The sequence below is a fragment of the Dipodomys ordii genome, unplaced genomic scaffold (assembly GCF_000151885.1).
Source record: "Dipodomys ordii isolate 6190 unplaced genomic scaffold, Dord_2.0 Scaffold181, whole genome shotgun sequence".
NCBI classification, from domain to species: Eukaryota; Metazoa; Chordata; class Mammalia; order Rodentia; family Heteromyidae; genus Dipodomys; species Dipodomys ordii.
In genome coordinates this window covers 434402-448769 of record NW_012267397.1, presented here as the reverse complement: position 1 = coordinate 448769, position 14368 = coordinate 434402, and the positions used below count along the sequence as shown (strand labels likewise).

General features: G+C 40.2%; 1 protein-coding gene across 5 annotated transcripts in view; it reads right to left on the bottom strand.

The window, feature by feature from the left end:
- Positions 1-2203: 2203 nt before the first annotated feature.
- The window catches only part of Zmym4 (zinc finger, MYM-type 4), a 98880-nt gene continuing 86715 nt past the window's right edge, over positions 2204-14368 (bottom strand). For all 5 annotated transcript variants that reach the window (XM_013034079.1, XM_013034082.1, XM_013034081.1 and 2 more), the window contains 4 exons: positions 9926-10037; positions 8073-8321; positions 6870-6999; positions 2204-4576 (listed from right to left, as the gene is read on the bottom strand). In XM_013034079.1, coding sequence (XP_012889533.1) covers positions 4369-4576; positions 6870-6999; positions 8073-8321; positions 9926-10037 — 699 coding nt within the window. In that variant the 3' untranslated portion in view covers positions 2204-4368. The remainder of the gene's footprint in view (positions 4577-6869; positions 7000-8072; positions 8322-9925; positions 10038-14368) is intronic.

The following is a 14368-nucleotide window of genomic DNA, read 5'->3' as shown; positions in this document are numbered from 1 at the left end:
TATAATAATCATCTTTTGTTATTTTCCTTATATGGTTTGTGCCTTGGAGATTTCAAGGAAGCATCACATACCTAGATCATGAGACTGTTCTGTAGTTCCTATTAACTTTATAATATTTACCTTTCATCTTTCAGACTTTAATCCATCCTGAGTCCACTTTTGGACAGGATGCTAGCTAGGGATCTAGTTTTACTTTCATGTAAAATGCCAATTTCCCAACACTGTCTACTAAAACTGGAAGTGTTGTATTACAGTGACTAAATACTTTACAGTTTTGCTACTACTGTGAAATTTCCATTATATTGCTTGCCCTGTAAGTTACAGCTCATGGAGAAGAAATGGCTGAATGCCTTACCAGTGTTTTTTGTTTTTATTTAACAAGCTTAATTTGAACCTGTTTCACTAGCTCATACCCAGGTGTTCCTGAGTATCTGAAAATACAACATAACATGAAAATACTGACTCTTAAAAAGTTAATCACCTTCCAATGCTGATAATCTCACCCCCCACCCCCATCATGTGATTAAACTTACCATTCTGCAAAGCAGTAATGGGGCCATGAATGTAGTAGGTGTATTAATGAGGACACTTGTTTGGCTACTTTAATGGAAACAAAGTACAGTAACAACAACTCAGAGCAGCTTTCTGATGCTCCGCTCTGGAGCCATTCAATCCAGGAGATAGATGGCTCTGTCCATGAAGCCAATGTGCTCTAGGGTGTTGTCCTCTCCCTTAGGGACAAAACCGCTTTGCCATAGTAAATGACAAAACCGCTTTGCCATAGTAAATGACAAAACCGCTTTGCCATAGTAAATGAGGAAGGAAAACATCAGAGGAGGTAGCCTGGTAACTGTAAACTCATTCAACAAAACTTAGTCCCACTCTTAGCTGAAGGATATCCTGGAAAATAAGACTTCCTAAGAATACAGTGTACTGTTAGTGAGGTAAAGTAGGAAGATGGCCATTGCTGTGTAGTGGTCTTGACCCCAAAGTGCTGATACAAAACCATTACCAAGTGAAAGAAGCTTTAAATAATTTTTCCCCAAGTAAAAAGTATACAGGACTAGGGAATGTAGCTCCAGTGGTCTGGTACCTGCCTACCATGCACAAGGCCCTGGGTTTGAGCCCCAGTACCACAATAAAAAATAAACTGTATGGCATATTCCTTTTATATTTATGAATGCACTATGCAGTATTTCCTTTTCTCAATGCAGAGAAGTTCATTGGGATTTTTATGATTTTATTATAGCATAGTACTTAGTATGTGATATACGTAGAACTGATCATGTAGAGGACTAGGTTTGGAGAATCCACACTGCTGAACCTAGTGAAAAATCTAGACCATGGTCTGAGAATTGATTTTTTCAAAGACTTAGTTGTGCCAGGCAATCTGTGTATGTCATTAAAAAAAAAATCTGATATGTCAAAGCCTACCATATGCCAGACACACTAAGGATTACTATTTTCACCTTGTAGATGATAACACTGAGGCACAGAGAGGTTTAGTAACTTACATTAGGTTATAAATAACCAGTAAGTGGAAAAACAAGGCTCTCAAGCCTTTGATCTTTGTAGTATGTAGTAAGTAGACCTTCCTGGATAAGAACAGCAACATCTGAGGAGACACTTGAAGCAGAGAGGAACAAAGGTGTTGTTACCTGATGATTACATGAAAAGCTACATCATGAGTTTAATAGAAAGCAAATTCATTTACAGAAATTCATCTTTACTGTAGACTGGTGCTTTTTTTGTTAGAATATTCTTGTTTTATGAAATTAGGAATGCTACAAGGCAGATAGAAATGGTCTACAGGAATGTGGAAATATATTTGCACAATACCCTGACTTTGATGCTCTAAGCAAAATGCCATATAGTCATACAGACTGAACTTAAATATATGCTTGTTCTTATCTTGTTAATGTTAACTGATACAAACTTTATAAATAAAACAAAAGCCTAAAATATGTATATGAATAGCTTTCAAGGCTTTGGATAGTTAATTACCTAGAAATGGGAACAAGGCTTTTTGATAGATAAACTGCTGTGAAATATTTACTGGGCTTAATAAAAGGTAAATAATTTCTTTTTCAAAAACTGCTATTTTTCTTTGCAATTTTACTATCTGTTGGGTCATACCAATAGGGTCAAATAGAAAAAAAGATATTTAAAGTCCTTCTAAGTCATAAAGAAAAGAACTCACCCATCAAATACAAATATATTTTATTCTAAGGGAAAATTTCTGTGGTTTCTGCAAAGGGAAACCCAAATGTGGTTAAAAGCCAAAAGATTAGCAATAATGATTTAGATGTTTCTCTTTTTTTTTTCTTTCCTGGAAAAAATTGTAATCTTACATAATTTAATAAAATTTCAAAAGGCAAATAATTGGACACAACATCAACAGCTATACTGATGAAGAATGACCAATAATTAATCAGTATTTTCTCCTAGGAATTAGCTCAGGGTCTGGGCAACTCTGTATACTAACATGCAGTTGAAATCCTGATTTAGTCACATTTTATCTGAGTCCTCATGATTCTCCACTAAAAGATACAGATTATTTTGTCTTTCTGGCCTTTTATAATAATATTTGTTTTTTAAGAACTGCAGATGGGATAATATTAGTGTTTATACAAACCATAAAACTGGTATGATGGGTCCATTACACCTGATGTTCCTGGATGGTTTATTGGCAGATTTATCAGACAATCCAACTGCTTTTCCTCCAAAACAGGTCTAGAAGTAAGAGGTTTCCCCATCAGAAATGACAAACACAGATGGAATTCATCATATAGAACCGGGAAGATTTACTTCTTTCACGCAGTTCTTGGTAACAAAAATGAGATTTGTTACAGGCAGAGACAGAACCATCAAGTATACAATGTCAAAAGGCTCACTTTAAACAAAATACACCTGTCATCCACACCTAACATGGGACATACTGAAAAGCCTTTTAAGATAAAACTTCCTATGAAGCTTTTTGACTTCTCTGAATTTTATCACAAAGTCAAATTAACCTCACCTAAGAAGTTCTATGATTGATCAACATCATGAAAGCTTTGATTCAAAGGTTTGTTGGGAAGAAACTGAGGATGGAGATGAGGGAGACGGACTGCTGTGCCACACACACCTGTGACTTGCAGAACTACTGAAAGAGCTAGAGTCTGGAATAATGCTATAAGAGACCTGCTTGTGAATATGCAAAACAGTCCATGTCTCTGTACCTAACACCAGAATCCCTATTTGCAAATTTCTTAGGGCAACAAGGTCATCTTCCAAATGTTTTACACAGGAACATATTTAGACCTTTTCTAACATAATTCAGTTAGCTAAGTAATACTGTGTTTTTGTGGAATCACCCACAGTTTTGCCAGAGTCAAGGAGATAGATGAATCTTTTTGAAATGGCAAGAGCCTCTAGAAATTGGTGCAAAAGACCATTCAGAATCACTTTGGGAACAAGGAAGGTAAAACAATGGGAGAAAAGCTGCCATGGGGGAGAAGTAAATCTAGAGCCCCCATTTCCATGTCCTACAGCTCAAGCCATGAGACAGTGCAATAAGGGCCAGTACCCAGCCAAGCGGGCTTTTCAGTAGGTTTTCTACAAACATTTCAGGACACTAGGAGACTACTGGGCTCCACATCTTCTGTGCATAATTGAGTTTGTGGAATACCATCCCCTTTAATTTACCCACATCCAGACCCAGTGCTGAAAAGGCCAGACCAGAGAGTGAATGTTTCTGGACACATTATTATTTCCTCAATAGCAGTGATGCAGTTTTCCCTGGTGTGAGGGGCTTGTAGGGAAAGCTCTAGAGGTTTCTATCCTTCATGTAAATGGCTTGGCAGTGAAAATCAAAATCAATACCACTTTACTATCTTTGTAAAAAGAGCTAGTATTTTATTGGGCTTCAAGCCTGGACCCCACCGCTTCATTTGATGTCATCTCAGCTCAGCACTGATTTTCTCCCTGCTTTTCTGGAGGGCCTGCTCAGGTGGCCTGCTACAGCCAAAGCTACCTCTCTAAGCTCTAAGGTTACTATGGTAGAGTTTTATACAACAGTCTTCCTTAAAAATATTCCACAATTTGTTATTCCCAACAAAATAAGATAATGCACCACTCAGAGAAACTGTTAGTCATTCTGAAGATGTCTAAGAACTATCACTGCCAAATAACAATTCTCAATTCATATTCTTTCCTTCAGTTTTCATTTGTACATCCACACTGTGGTTCACGAGTCATCTGTCTTCCACCGTCTCATAATCAAGTCAAGAGGACTTGGAGCTATACATCGCTTCCCATCAGCTAGATGCATTCACAGTTTGGTGCATACCAATGTATATGAAAATAGGAACCGCACATCCATCCATCTTAATCTGATAATTCAACATCAGAGTCTTCAGATTTGGCTTTGGCAAGTTCTTCGTGCACCTCCCTCACCATGAGGATACGTGTTAACATGGTGTCCAGGGTCCCAGGGTCTATCGGGAATGTGGAGTACCACATGGGGCTATTCGGGACACAGGAGCGCTCAGGCTGAAGGTAAAACACATCATTCCTCTGCTTCACACTTTCGGAACTAGCCACAGAAGGAGGGGAAACATACAAAAAAAGGAAAATTGGGATCAGAGAGTACAGGAAATATGAACCGCTCTTTTTCAACTTTCCCCCGCTTCCACTTACATAACCACAGCGAAACCAATGGTTTCAGCATTCTCCTCCAGGGAGTAATCTACAGTTCCATATCTTTTCACACTCAGAAAATCACACTGAATTGGTGATGAGAATATTAATAAAAGACAAGTGTAAGTCACATTTTAGTCCTGAAAACAACAGGAACATGGCTGGGTGTGGTGGCTCCCACTGGTAATCTTAATTATTGGGAGGCTGAGATCTATGGATTGTGGTTCAAAGTCAGCACAGGCCGTCCAATTAACTATCCCCAAAAAGGCCAGAAATAGAGCTGTGGCTTAAGTGATAGAGTGCTAGCCTTGAGTACAGACCTAGAGTTCAAGACCCAGGATCAGTGCGCACACACACACACACACACACACACACACACAAACACACACACACACACGGGGTATGGCTCAAGATTCAATCCCCAGTACTGGAGAAAAAAACAGTCCCTGCACTTCAACATAGTAATTCCACTTCTCAGAATGTAATCAAAGTAAATAAGGACACAAGAAAAATAAAAGCTTTAAATGTGGTGACATTCATCCCTATTTTTTTTATTTTACTTTATATTTTTATCAGTCATGGGGCTTGAACTCTGGGCCTGGGCACTGTCCCTCAGCTCTTCAGCTTAAGGCAAGCCCTCTACCAATTAAGCCACAGAGTCACTTCCTGTTTTCTGGTGATTTATTGGAGATAGAGTTTCACAGACTTTCCTGCCCAGGCTGGCTTTGAACTGTGATCCTCAGATCTCAGCCTCCAGAGTAGCTAGGATTATAGGCGTGAGCCACCAGTGCCGGACCATCCCTATTTAAAAAAAAAAAAAAAAAACTATCAGAAGAAACAAAAAAGTCACACAGGCTGAGAACAGCATCTCCTAAAAGGCTGTACTCTAAACGGAGCCCCAAGGTCACTTAATATCACAAAAGCAACACAGCCACCAACTTTCTTTGAAATGTTGTTTTTTGAAATAATGCTTCTCAAGGAAAAGGGGCAGTTAAAAATTCAGTTCTCAAGCTGGGCACCAGTGGCTCACGTCTGTAATCCTAGCTGCTCAGCAGACTGATATCTGAGGATCGCAGTTCAAAGCCAGCCTAGGGAAGAAAGTCCGTGAAACTTATCCAGAAAACTGGAAGTGGCACTGTAACTCAAGTGGAGCGCTAACCTTAGCTGAAGAGCATAGGGACAGCGCCCAGGCCCAGAGTTCAAGTCCCACGACAGACCAAAAAAAAAAAAAATTCAATTCTCACCAGAGCTGGTAGCTCAGACCTGTAATTCTAGCTACTCAGGAGGATGAGATCTGAGGATTAGTGTTCCAAGCCAGCCCCAAGCCAGCTCTGGCAGGAAAGTCTGTGAAATTCTTATCTCCAATAAACCACCAGAAAACCAGAAGTGGCTCTGTGGCTCAAGTGGTAGAGTGCTCACCTTGAACTGAAGAGCTGAGGGACAGCGCCCAGGCCCAAAGTTCAAGCCCCACGACCGACAGAAGAAAAAAAAAATTCAGTCCTCAGCTGGGAATGTGGCTTAGTGGTAGTGTTTGCCTAGCCTGCATGAAGCCCTAGGTTTGATTTCTCAGTACCACATAAACAGAAAAGACATAAGTGGTGCTGTGGCTCAAGTAGTAGAGTGCTAGCCTTGAGCAAAAGAAGCTCAGGGACTATGCCCAGGCCCTGGGTTCAAACCCCAGGACAATCAAAAGAAAAGAAAAAAATTCAATTCTCAGCTGTGAATGTAGCTCAGAAGGAGTGAGTACTTGCCTAGCATATGCAAAAGTCCTGGGTTTGATCCCATCTCTACCAAAGAAATAAAACAACAACAACAACAAAACCATTCTCTGAACGTTGTTTTTCTGCCTATAAGTTTAGTGATGTGTCTTCTCAGAACTTTTCCATACAAGTAAGTTACCTTAGGTTGGATATCACAAAAAGGCTGAGCAATTTTTATGAAGTTTGAATAACAACAGTCTGTATTTTTGCTCTTGAAATTTTGGAAGAAGAAAGTATCAAGATAAAACAATTTGTTTCTTGGTTCAAAATACAGGCAGGTAAGAGCATGAAGAAAAACTGAAGTTATAGGTAAATTTCTGTCAACAGAGAGAAACCAGTGACATTTCTGATATTCAAGCATCTGGAATGCAAACCACATTAACTGAGTCATGAAGGGCAGCCACACCGACACAAAGGGTGATTTCTTACCATTTTGACAAGTAAAACTCATACAGTCGAACAGGGCACCTCAGTGGGTTGTCAGTATTCTCGGCCATCTCCACACCCACTGGGACATCATCATCTTCATTCCGTTTCCTCTTGCCAACCGTTAGTTTATCTTAAGATAGGAAATAATAATCACGTGTAAGAGTCTACTCTTCAAGTCAGGACACGTAAAATCTTATTCACAACCAGATCTTTGTTCCACTCCTTCTCTTTGATTCAGGGAAATCAACAGGTATTCACTGGGATCTCATGGAAGTGAAGTGCCAGACATTATTCTAAGTGCCGAGTTTATAGCATGACAGGAAACCAAGTACCTGTTCTGTGATAGTTATGTCCCCTGTTCAACAACGTGGAGACACCCTGGCAAAGGCACCACAGGCCAGCCCTGCTGGCCTTGACTAGAGGTACAGTTCTCAAGTCATGGCAAGGATAGCAGAGAAAAAGGTTCGCATGATCTCCTACACAGAGATTAAGATGGACACTGTCATCTCTTCCGAAAGTATTTCTACTGTGGGGAACCAGCACCCAGCTGTTCAATTTTGTTTGCTTTGTGCTATATTGTGAAAAATTCCATCTTTGTCAGGAAAAGAAGTTCTCAGGAGAGTTGATCGTTTTATAAGAAAAGGACAAACTCTTTCTTAACAACATAATGGGGTAAGGCACTACTATTTCCTTTGGTTGTGTGTGCGTGCACACATGCACACGTGCACACACACCCACATATGCTAGTCCTGGGGTTTGAATTAAGGGCCTGGACACTGTTCTTTAGCTTTTCTTCTGGTCAAGGCTAGTGCTCTAGCCACAGCTCTGGTTCCAGCTTTTTGGTAAACAATTGGAGATAAGTCTCAGGGGCTTTCCAGCCTGGGCTGGCTTCAAACTTCAATCCTCAGATCTCAGCCCCTTGATTAGCTAGGATTACAGGTGTGAGCCACTAGTACCTGGCTCTATGAGAAGCTTTAAGTGTAGATTATTTGGGCTTTGTCCAATTAAATTAATATTCCTAATTTAAAAGCTAACAAAAGTATACTGAAGCAAATGATCCTTCTCATTTTGACAAGTCTTTAACCTGCCCAATAATACAGAAAAAAAAATCAAAGTTTCCCTTTAGAAGTCTAGAATTCACAATGACCCCTCTGTCACAGCCCTGTTTTAGTACCAATAGAAATTTCAGAAGCACTCACACACCTGGCTCTGACTCCGGCTTCTGTAAAGGTGGGAAGAACCTCAGATATGTCATCTTGGTGCTGTACTTCAGAGTCCTGGTCCGTCTCATCACGTGGGCAAAGGAAAGCCTCAAGTGCTCTGTGACATTCTTTAGTTGAAAGTATTTGGTATTGAAGAAAAGGAGGGTGTTTAAGAGGACGATTGGTGAGTAAGCGCCCAGCTGTTTACACTCCCATAAATGTTCTTCTTCGATGCGAGAGAACATGTAACCTAGACAGAGGAGCGGAAGAAATGGTACTGAGTGAATGGACTGCCCGCTTTCTAGGACAGGAAGATATGAAGGAAAAACTGATGGTTCTCCTCTTTCCCTCTCTCTGCTATAGAGAAAAACAGGAGCAGCACTATCAAGAGAAGGGTACAGGATTCCAACTACGTAGATACTATGAACTCTACTTCCTCAGAAATAGTTCTAATAAACTATTATTGTTTTAGATCAGGAGGCGATGATATTTCCCTACAAAGAGTGAGAAAGTAAATACTTTTGGCTCTGTGGTCCCTGAAGGCACTGTACAACTGTTTTGTTCTAGAAAATAAGGACCCATGGTCAATGCAAAAAACTAAAAAAATGTGACTATATGACAGTAAAATTTATTTGTAGAAACATCTGAATTTCGGGCTGGGAAGATGACTCTGTGGTAGAGCACTTGCCTTGCATGCCTGAGGCCCTGGGTTTGATTCCACATAAGCAAAAAGAAAAAAGCCAGAAGTGGCACTGTGGCTCAAGTGGTAGACTGCTAGCCTTGAGCTGAAGAGCTGAGGGACAGCGCCCAGGCCCAGAGTTCAGGCCCCATGACCGGACCCAAAAAAAAAAAGAGGCTCAGGGACAGCACCCAGGCCCAGAGTTCAAGACCTAGGCCTGGCAAAACAACAACAGGGAATGAGCCAGACTTGGCTCATTCCTGTCAGATCACTCTGCTTTAGCCAAGGTCATTAGGGGGTAGGTACCTTCCTTCAAATCCCTTTTAATTTAAATTTATGCTAATAGTCATTGCACGGAATAAGTCAGATAAGGGTAGATTATATGCATACATGCAGAGACCAAAATGAAATCCTCCTGGGCACTAACTGATGCTAATAAAAATGGAGAGAGAGTCCTGATGACTTGTCTGGGGTTTTTCTTGAAACAAAGAAGTTTTACAAAGATTGAAGTGAATGTACTCTTTTTTTGCATCTTTCTATTCGGGGCTATTTTAGTAAGTCTTTCCTAACATCCCTGCAATCCTCTTTGTGTCTGTTCTGCATTTCTATTCCCAGGAGATTATCCACACACATGACTTTGACTTCCAAATCTATGTCCTGAGCCCCACCTCTGAATGCTAAATACATCAACTCATGATGTGACTCAGAATGCTTTAAAAGTGCTCAGCAGCTCCAAAGAAAGGACAGTCATCCTGGGCATAACACTATTCACAGCTAGGAGCCTAGGATCAACAGTAGCCTATGGACTTCTCTAATGACACAAGGCCAAAGATAATTCAAAGAGGATCTAGGTGAGCGTATATGAAACTATCATTCTTGCAGGTAGAATATGTGGCAACTACAAAAATTCCTGGAAAGGAAAATACAGCTTCTATTTTTTATTTTCAGCAATGAGTATCTACACATGCACTTTGTAGAAGTTATATACAGTGACTTTATTAACTGTTGCAATCTTAGTAAAATATTCAACAATACACCAAAAGGTATCTTCTGAAAAGCGTAATTATAAATCAGAACAGATATATATATATATATATAATTTATAAAAAGATGATCACAAAACAAATTTTTCAAGTTTATCATAAAAACAATCAAAATAAAAACAATCACCTTACCATTAGGAAGTATTGTAGGTTCCCATATTTTCAAGAGTTTGGTAAGTTCAATCATAAATCTGGAATAGGGCTCAGTAAAAATGTTATCTATTCTACCATTTTCAAACAGGTACTAAAAGGAAAAGGAAAAGGAAAAGGAAAAGAAAGCATAAGCTTAAAAATAGTAACTCAAAGAATATAGTTTCCCCTTAAATTTTGTCTTCACTATTAAGAACAATGTTCAATTCAAAGTATTTTAAGAATAAAATACAAGAATTCAAGTTGAAGGTCTCCTTTACATTAACTGTCATTACCCTTAACATTGAACTGATAAGATAAAGCTTTTCACTTTCTTTAAAAAGAAATCATAGTGAGAGAAGGGGTGACATTGTCCAAAAAGGAGTGTACTCATTACCTCATGCATGTAATTGTAATACCTCTGCCTATTACCTTCATAATAGCAATTATTTAAAGTTAAAAAAAAAAGAGCCAGGTGCCAGTGGCTCACACCTGTAATACTAGCTACTCAGGAGGTTGGGATCTAAGGATCTCCATTCAAAGCCAGTCCAGGCAGGAAAGTCTGTGCAATTCTTATCTCCAATTATACACCAGAGAAATAACTGGAAGTGGTGCTGTGGCTCAAGTGGTAGAGTGCTGAAGAGCTCAGGGACAGAGCCCAGGCCCAGAGTTCAAGCTCTACAACCAACATACATAAATAAGTAAATAAAATAAAAAAAACATGGGCTAGACAAGGTGCTGGTGGCTCATGCCTACCTATTCAAGAGGCTGAGATCAGAGTGAGGATCTAGGTTCAAAGCCATGCCAGGCAGCAATCTGTGATACTCTTGTCTCTAATTAAGCTGGAAATGGGGGTATAGCTCAAGTGATAGAGTAGTAGGTTTAGGGGGTTTTTTTTGGTCGGTCATGGGGCCTGAACTCTGGGCCTGGGCACTGTCCTTCAGCTCTTCAGCTCAAGGTTAGGGCTCTACCACTTGAGCCACAGCACCACCTCTGGCTTTTTCTGCTTATGTGGTACTGAGGAATCGAACCAAGGGCCTCATGCATGTAAGACAAGCACTCTACCACTGAGCCACCTTCTCAGCCCCTAGAGTAGTAGTTTTGTTGTTGTTTTTTTTTTTTTGTCGGTCGTGGGGCTTGAACTCTGGGCCTGGGTGCTGTCCCTCAGCTCTTCAGCTACAGCGCCACTTCTGGTTTTCTGGTAGTTTATTAGAGATAGGAGTCTCACAGTCTTTCCTGCCCGGGCTGGCTTTGAACTGCGATCCTCAGATCTCAGCCTCCTGAGTAGCTAGGATTATAGGCGTGAGCTACCATCGCCCAGCCTAGAGTAGTAGTTTTGAGCACAAAATCAGGGACAGCTCCCAGGCCCTTGAGTTCAAGCCCCAGGAACACGAACACACACACACACACACATACACACACACACACACACACACACGCACACGCACACGCGCGCACTCAGAAAAATAAAAGGATAAGTGTGGGAGTAGGGCTCCAGTAGAAAAGTACCTGATCTTAAGTGTTACCAAAACAAACAAGCAAACAAAACAAGCACCTCAGCTAATAAAGCCAACTGCCATTAATATGTAGAATAATTTATCTTTAAGAAATCATTTAAAAACAGTATTTTGTTTCCCTTTAGATCAAGGATGAAACAAGAATACATCTATTCTTGCCACTCCTATTCAACATTGCTCTGCAGGTCTTAACCAGAACTGACAAGAGAAAAATACAAAGCATTCATATAGGAAAAGAAGAATTTGCATATGATAAGAACTTATATACAGAAGATCCTAAAAAATCCACACATTAAAGAAAAAAAAACTTAGCTGTTAAAACTAATGAGAGAACTCAGCAAAGTTGCAGGACACAAACAATATGCAAAAATCAGCTGCATTTCTATAAACTAGCACTGAGCAATCCAAACAAGAAACTACAATAACAGGATCACTTGTCATGATAGCATCAAAGAAAAGAAAGTACTACAGATAATACTACAGAAAAAAGCTTAGCTGAGAGATAGAAGGCATATATAAGACGCTACTCAAAGTAAAAATTAAAGACTAAAGAACACATGGGAAGATCTAATGGAAATATCCCATATTCATGGATTGTACAATTTAATAGTAAGACAGCAATATTCTCCAAAACAAGCGTTGAATATAATTCTATTAAATTCCCAGAGGCTTTTTTTCTTTGAGGGAGGGGGGTTCAGAAATAGGAAAGTGAATCCCCAAATTCATATAGAATTTGAATACTTAAAAGAATCTTGAGTTAGCCACTTTTTAAAAAAAAATTTCATAACTTAAAAAAGTAAAGCAGCCAGGAGGCTGGTGGCTCATGCATGTAATCCTAGGTACTCAGGAGGCTGAGATCTGAAGATCATGGTTCAAAGCCAGTTCAGGCAGGAAAGTCTCGGAGACTCCTAGCTCCAATTAAGCACCAGAAAACCGGAAGTGGTGTGGTGGCTCAAGTGGTAGAGCACTGGCCTTAAGCTGAAGAGCTGAGGGACAGCACCCAGGCCCAGAGTTCAAGCCCTATAACCAACCAAGAAAAAAAAAGAGCAAAACAAAACAAATTTCCCAGAGTTCAACCTCTAGTACTGCCCAAACCAAAAATTGTGTAGCTGGGCACTAGCAGCTCACACCTATAATCCTAGCCACCCATGAGGCTGTGATTTGAAGTTTCAGGTTCAAAATCACCCTGAGCAAACAAATGTGAGAAATTCTGATCTTCAATAACCAGCAATAAGCAAAAAGTGGAGGCTGGGTTCAAGTGGCAGAATGCCAGCCTTGGATGAAAAAACCAAGCACAAGGCCATGAGTTCAAGCCTCAGTATACACACCAAGTCTATTGTCACAGGAATAGTCACACAAATATCAGACTTGATGATCCAAAATAAGCCCATACATAGTTGGTTATTTCCTACAAAGATCTAAAGGCCATTTTAGTGGGTCTTTGCTGGAGAGCTGCATATCCACACAGATCCTGCCTTTAGATACAAAGATGAATACAAAATAGACCAATAACCTAATTTAAGGTCTAACACCACAAAAGTCATGGAGAAGAAAACAAAGGATATATCTTCATGATTTTGAATTTAACTTACATTAATTAAAACAAAAAAAAGAAAAGAAAAGGAGCCAGGCGCCGGTGGCTCACACCTGTAGTCCCAGCTACTTAGGAGGCTGAGATCTGAGGATCACAGTTCAAAACCAGCCCAGGCAGGAAAGTCTGTGACACTCTTATCTCCAAAATCACTAGAAAACCAGAAGTGGTGTTGTAGCTCAAGTGGAAGAATGCTTGCCTTGAGCTGAAGAGCTGAGGGATAGTGTCCAAGCCCAGAGTTCAAGTCCTACAACCAGCCAAAAAAACGAAAGAAAGAAAAGGAAAGAATGCACTTCATCAAAATTAAAAATATTTATAGCAGGGTGTGGTAGTACACACCTTCAATCCCAGCACTTGGGAGGCTGTATTTCCATGTTCATTCAGCACTATTCACAATAGCCCCATTGAAGTCAACCTAAGTGTCCACAAACAGATAGATGAATGGATAAAAAAAATGTGCCTATACACAATGAAATACTACTCAACCTTTTAAGAGAAGAAGAAAGAACAGAAAGAAGGAAAGTGAAGGAAAGAAAAAGAGAAAGGAAGGGAAAAAAGGAAAGGGGGAAAAAAAGGAATATAGATACTAGTGTATTGAAACAAAATGTCTTATTCACAGAAAAGAATAAGTAAGTTCGGGCACTGGTGGTTCATGCCTGTAATCCAAGCTACTCAGGAGGCCAATATCTGAGGACCACGGTTCAAAGCCAGACAGGGCAGGAAAATCCCTGAGATTCTGATCTCCAATGAACCACCAGAAAACCAGAAGTGGTGCAGTGGCTCAAGTGATAGAGCACTAGCCTTGAGCTGAAGAGCTGAGGGACAGTGCCCAAGCCCAGAGTTCAAGCCCCATGATCAACAACAACAACAAAAAAGAAGTCTAATTATTGAAATAAATCTTGGTTTAGTATGTAGTTAAATGTTCCTTAGACAGGAGGAACAGGAACACAAAGGGAGTAAAACAAACCTGCGTGTCTAAAAGAATCACTGAGTAGCACATTCACATAATGATGAGTTTTTTCTTAGGAAGGATCCTGCTTTATATACTGATCTAGAGAAATATTCCCATTTAGATAAACAAGCTCTAAAAACACGTGTAGAATATAGGTCCCATTTGACTAAAAGCTAGTAAAGTAGGGGCTGGGAAGGTGGCTCAGTGGTGGAGCACTTGCCTTGCATGCATGAGGCCCTGGGTTTGATTCCTCAGCACCACATAAGCAAAAAGAAAAAAGCCAGAAGTGGCGCTGTGGCTCAAGTGGTGGAGTGCTAGCCTGGAGCTGAAGAGCTGAGGGACAGTGCCCAGGCCCAGAGTTCAAGTCCCCATGACCGGACCCCCCC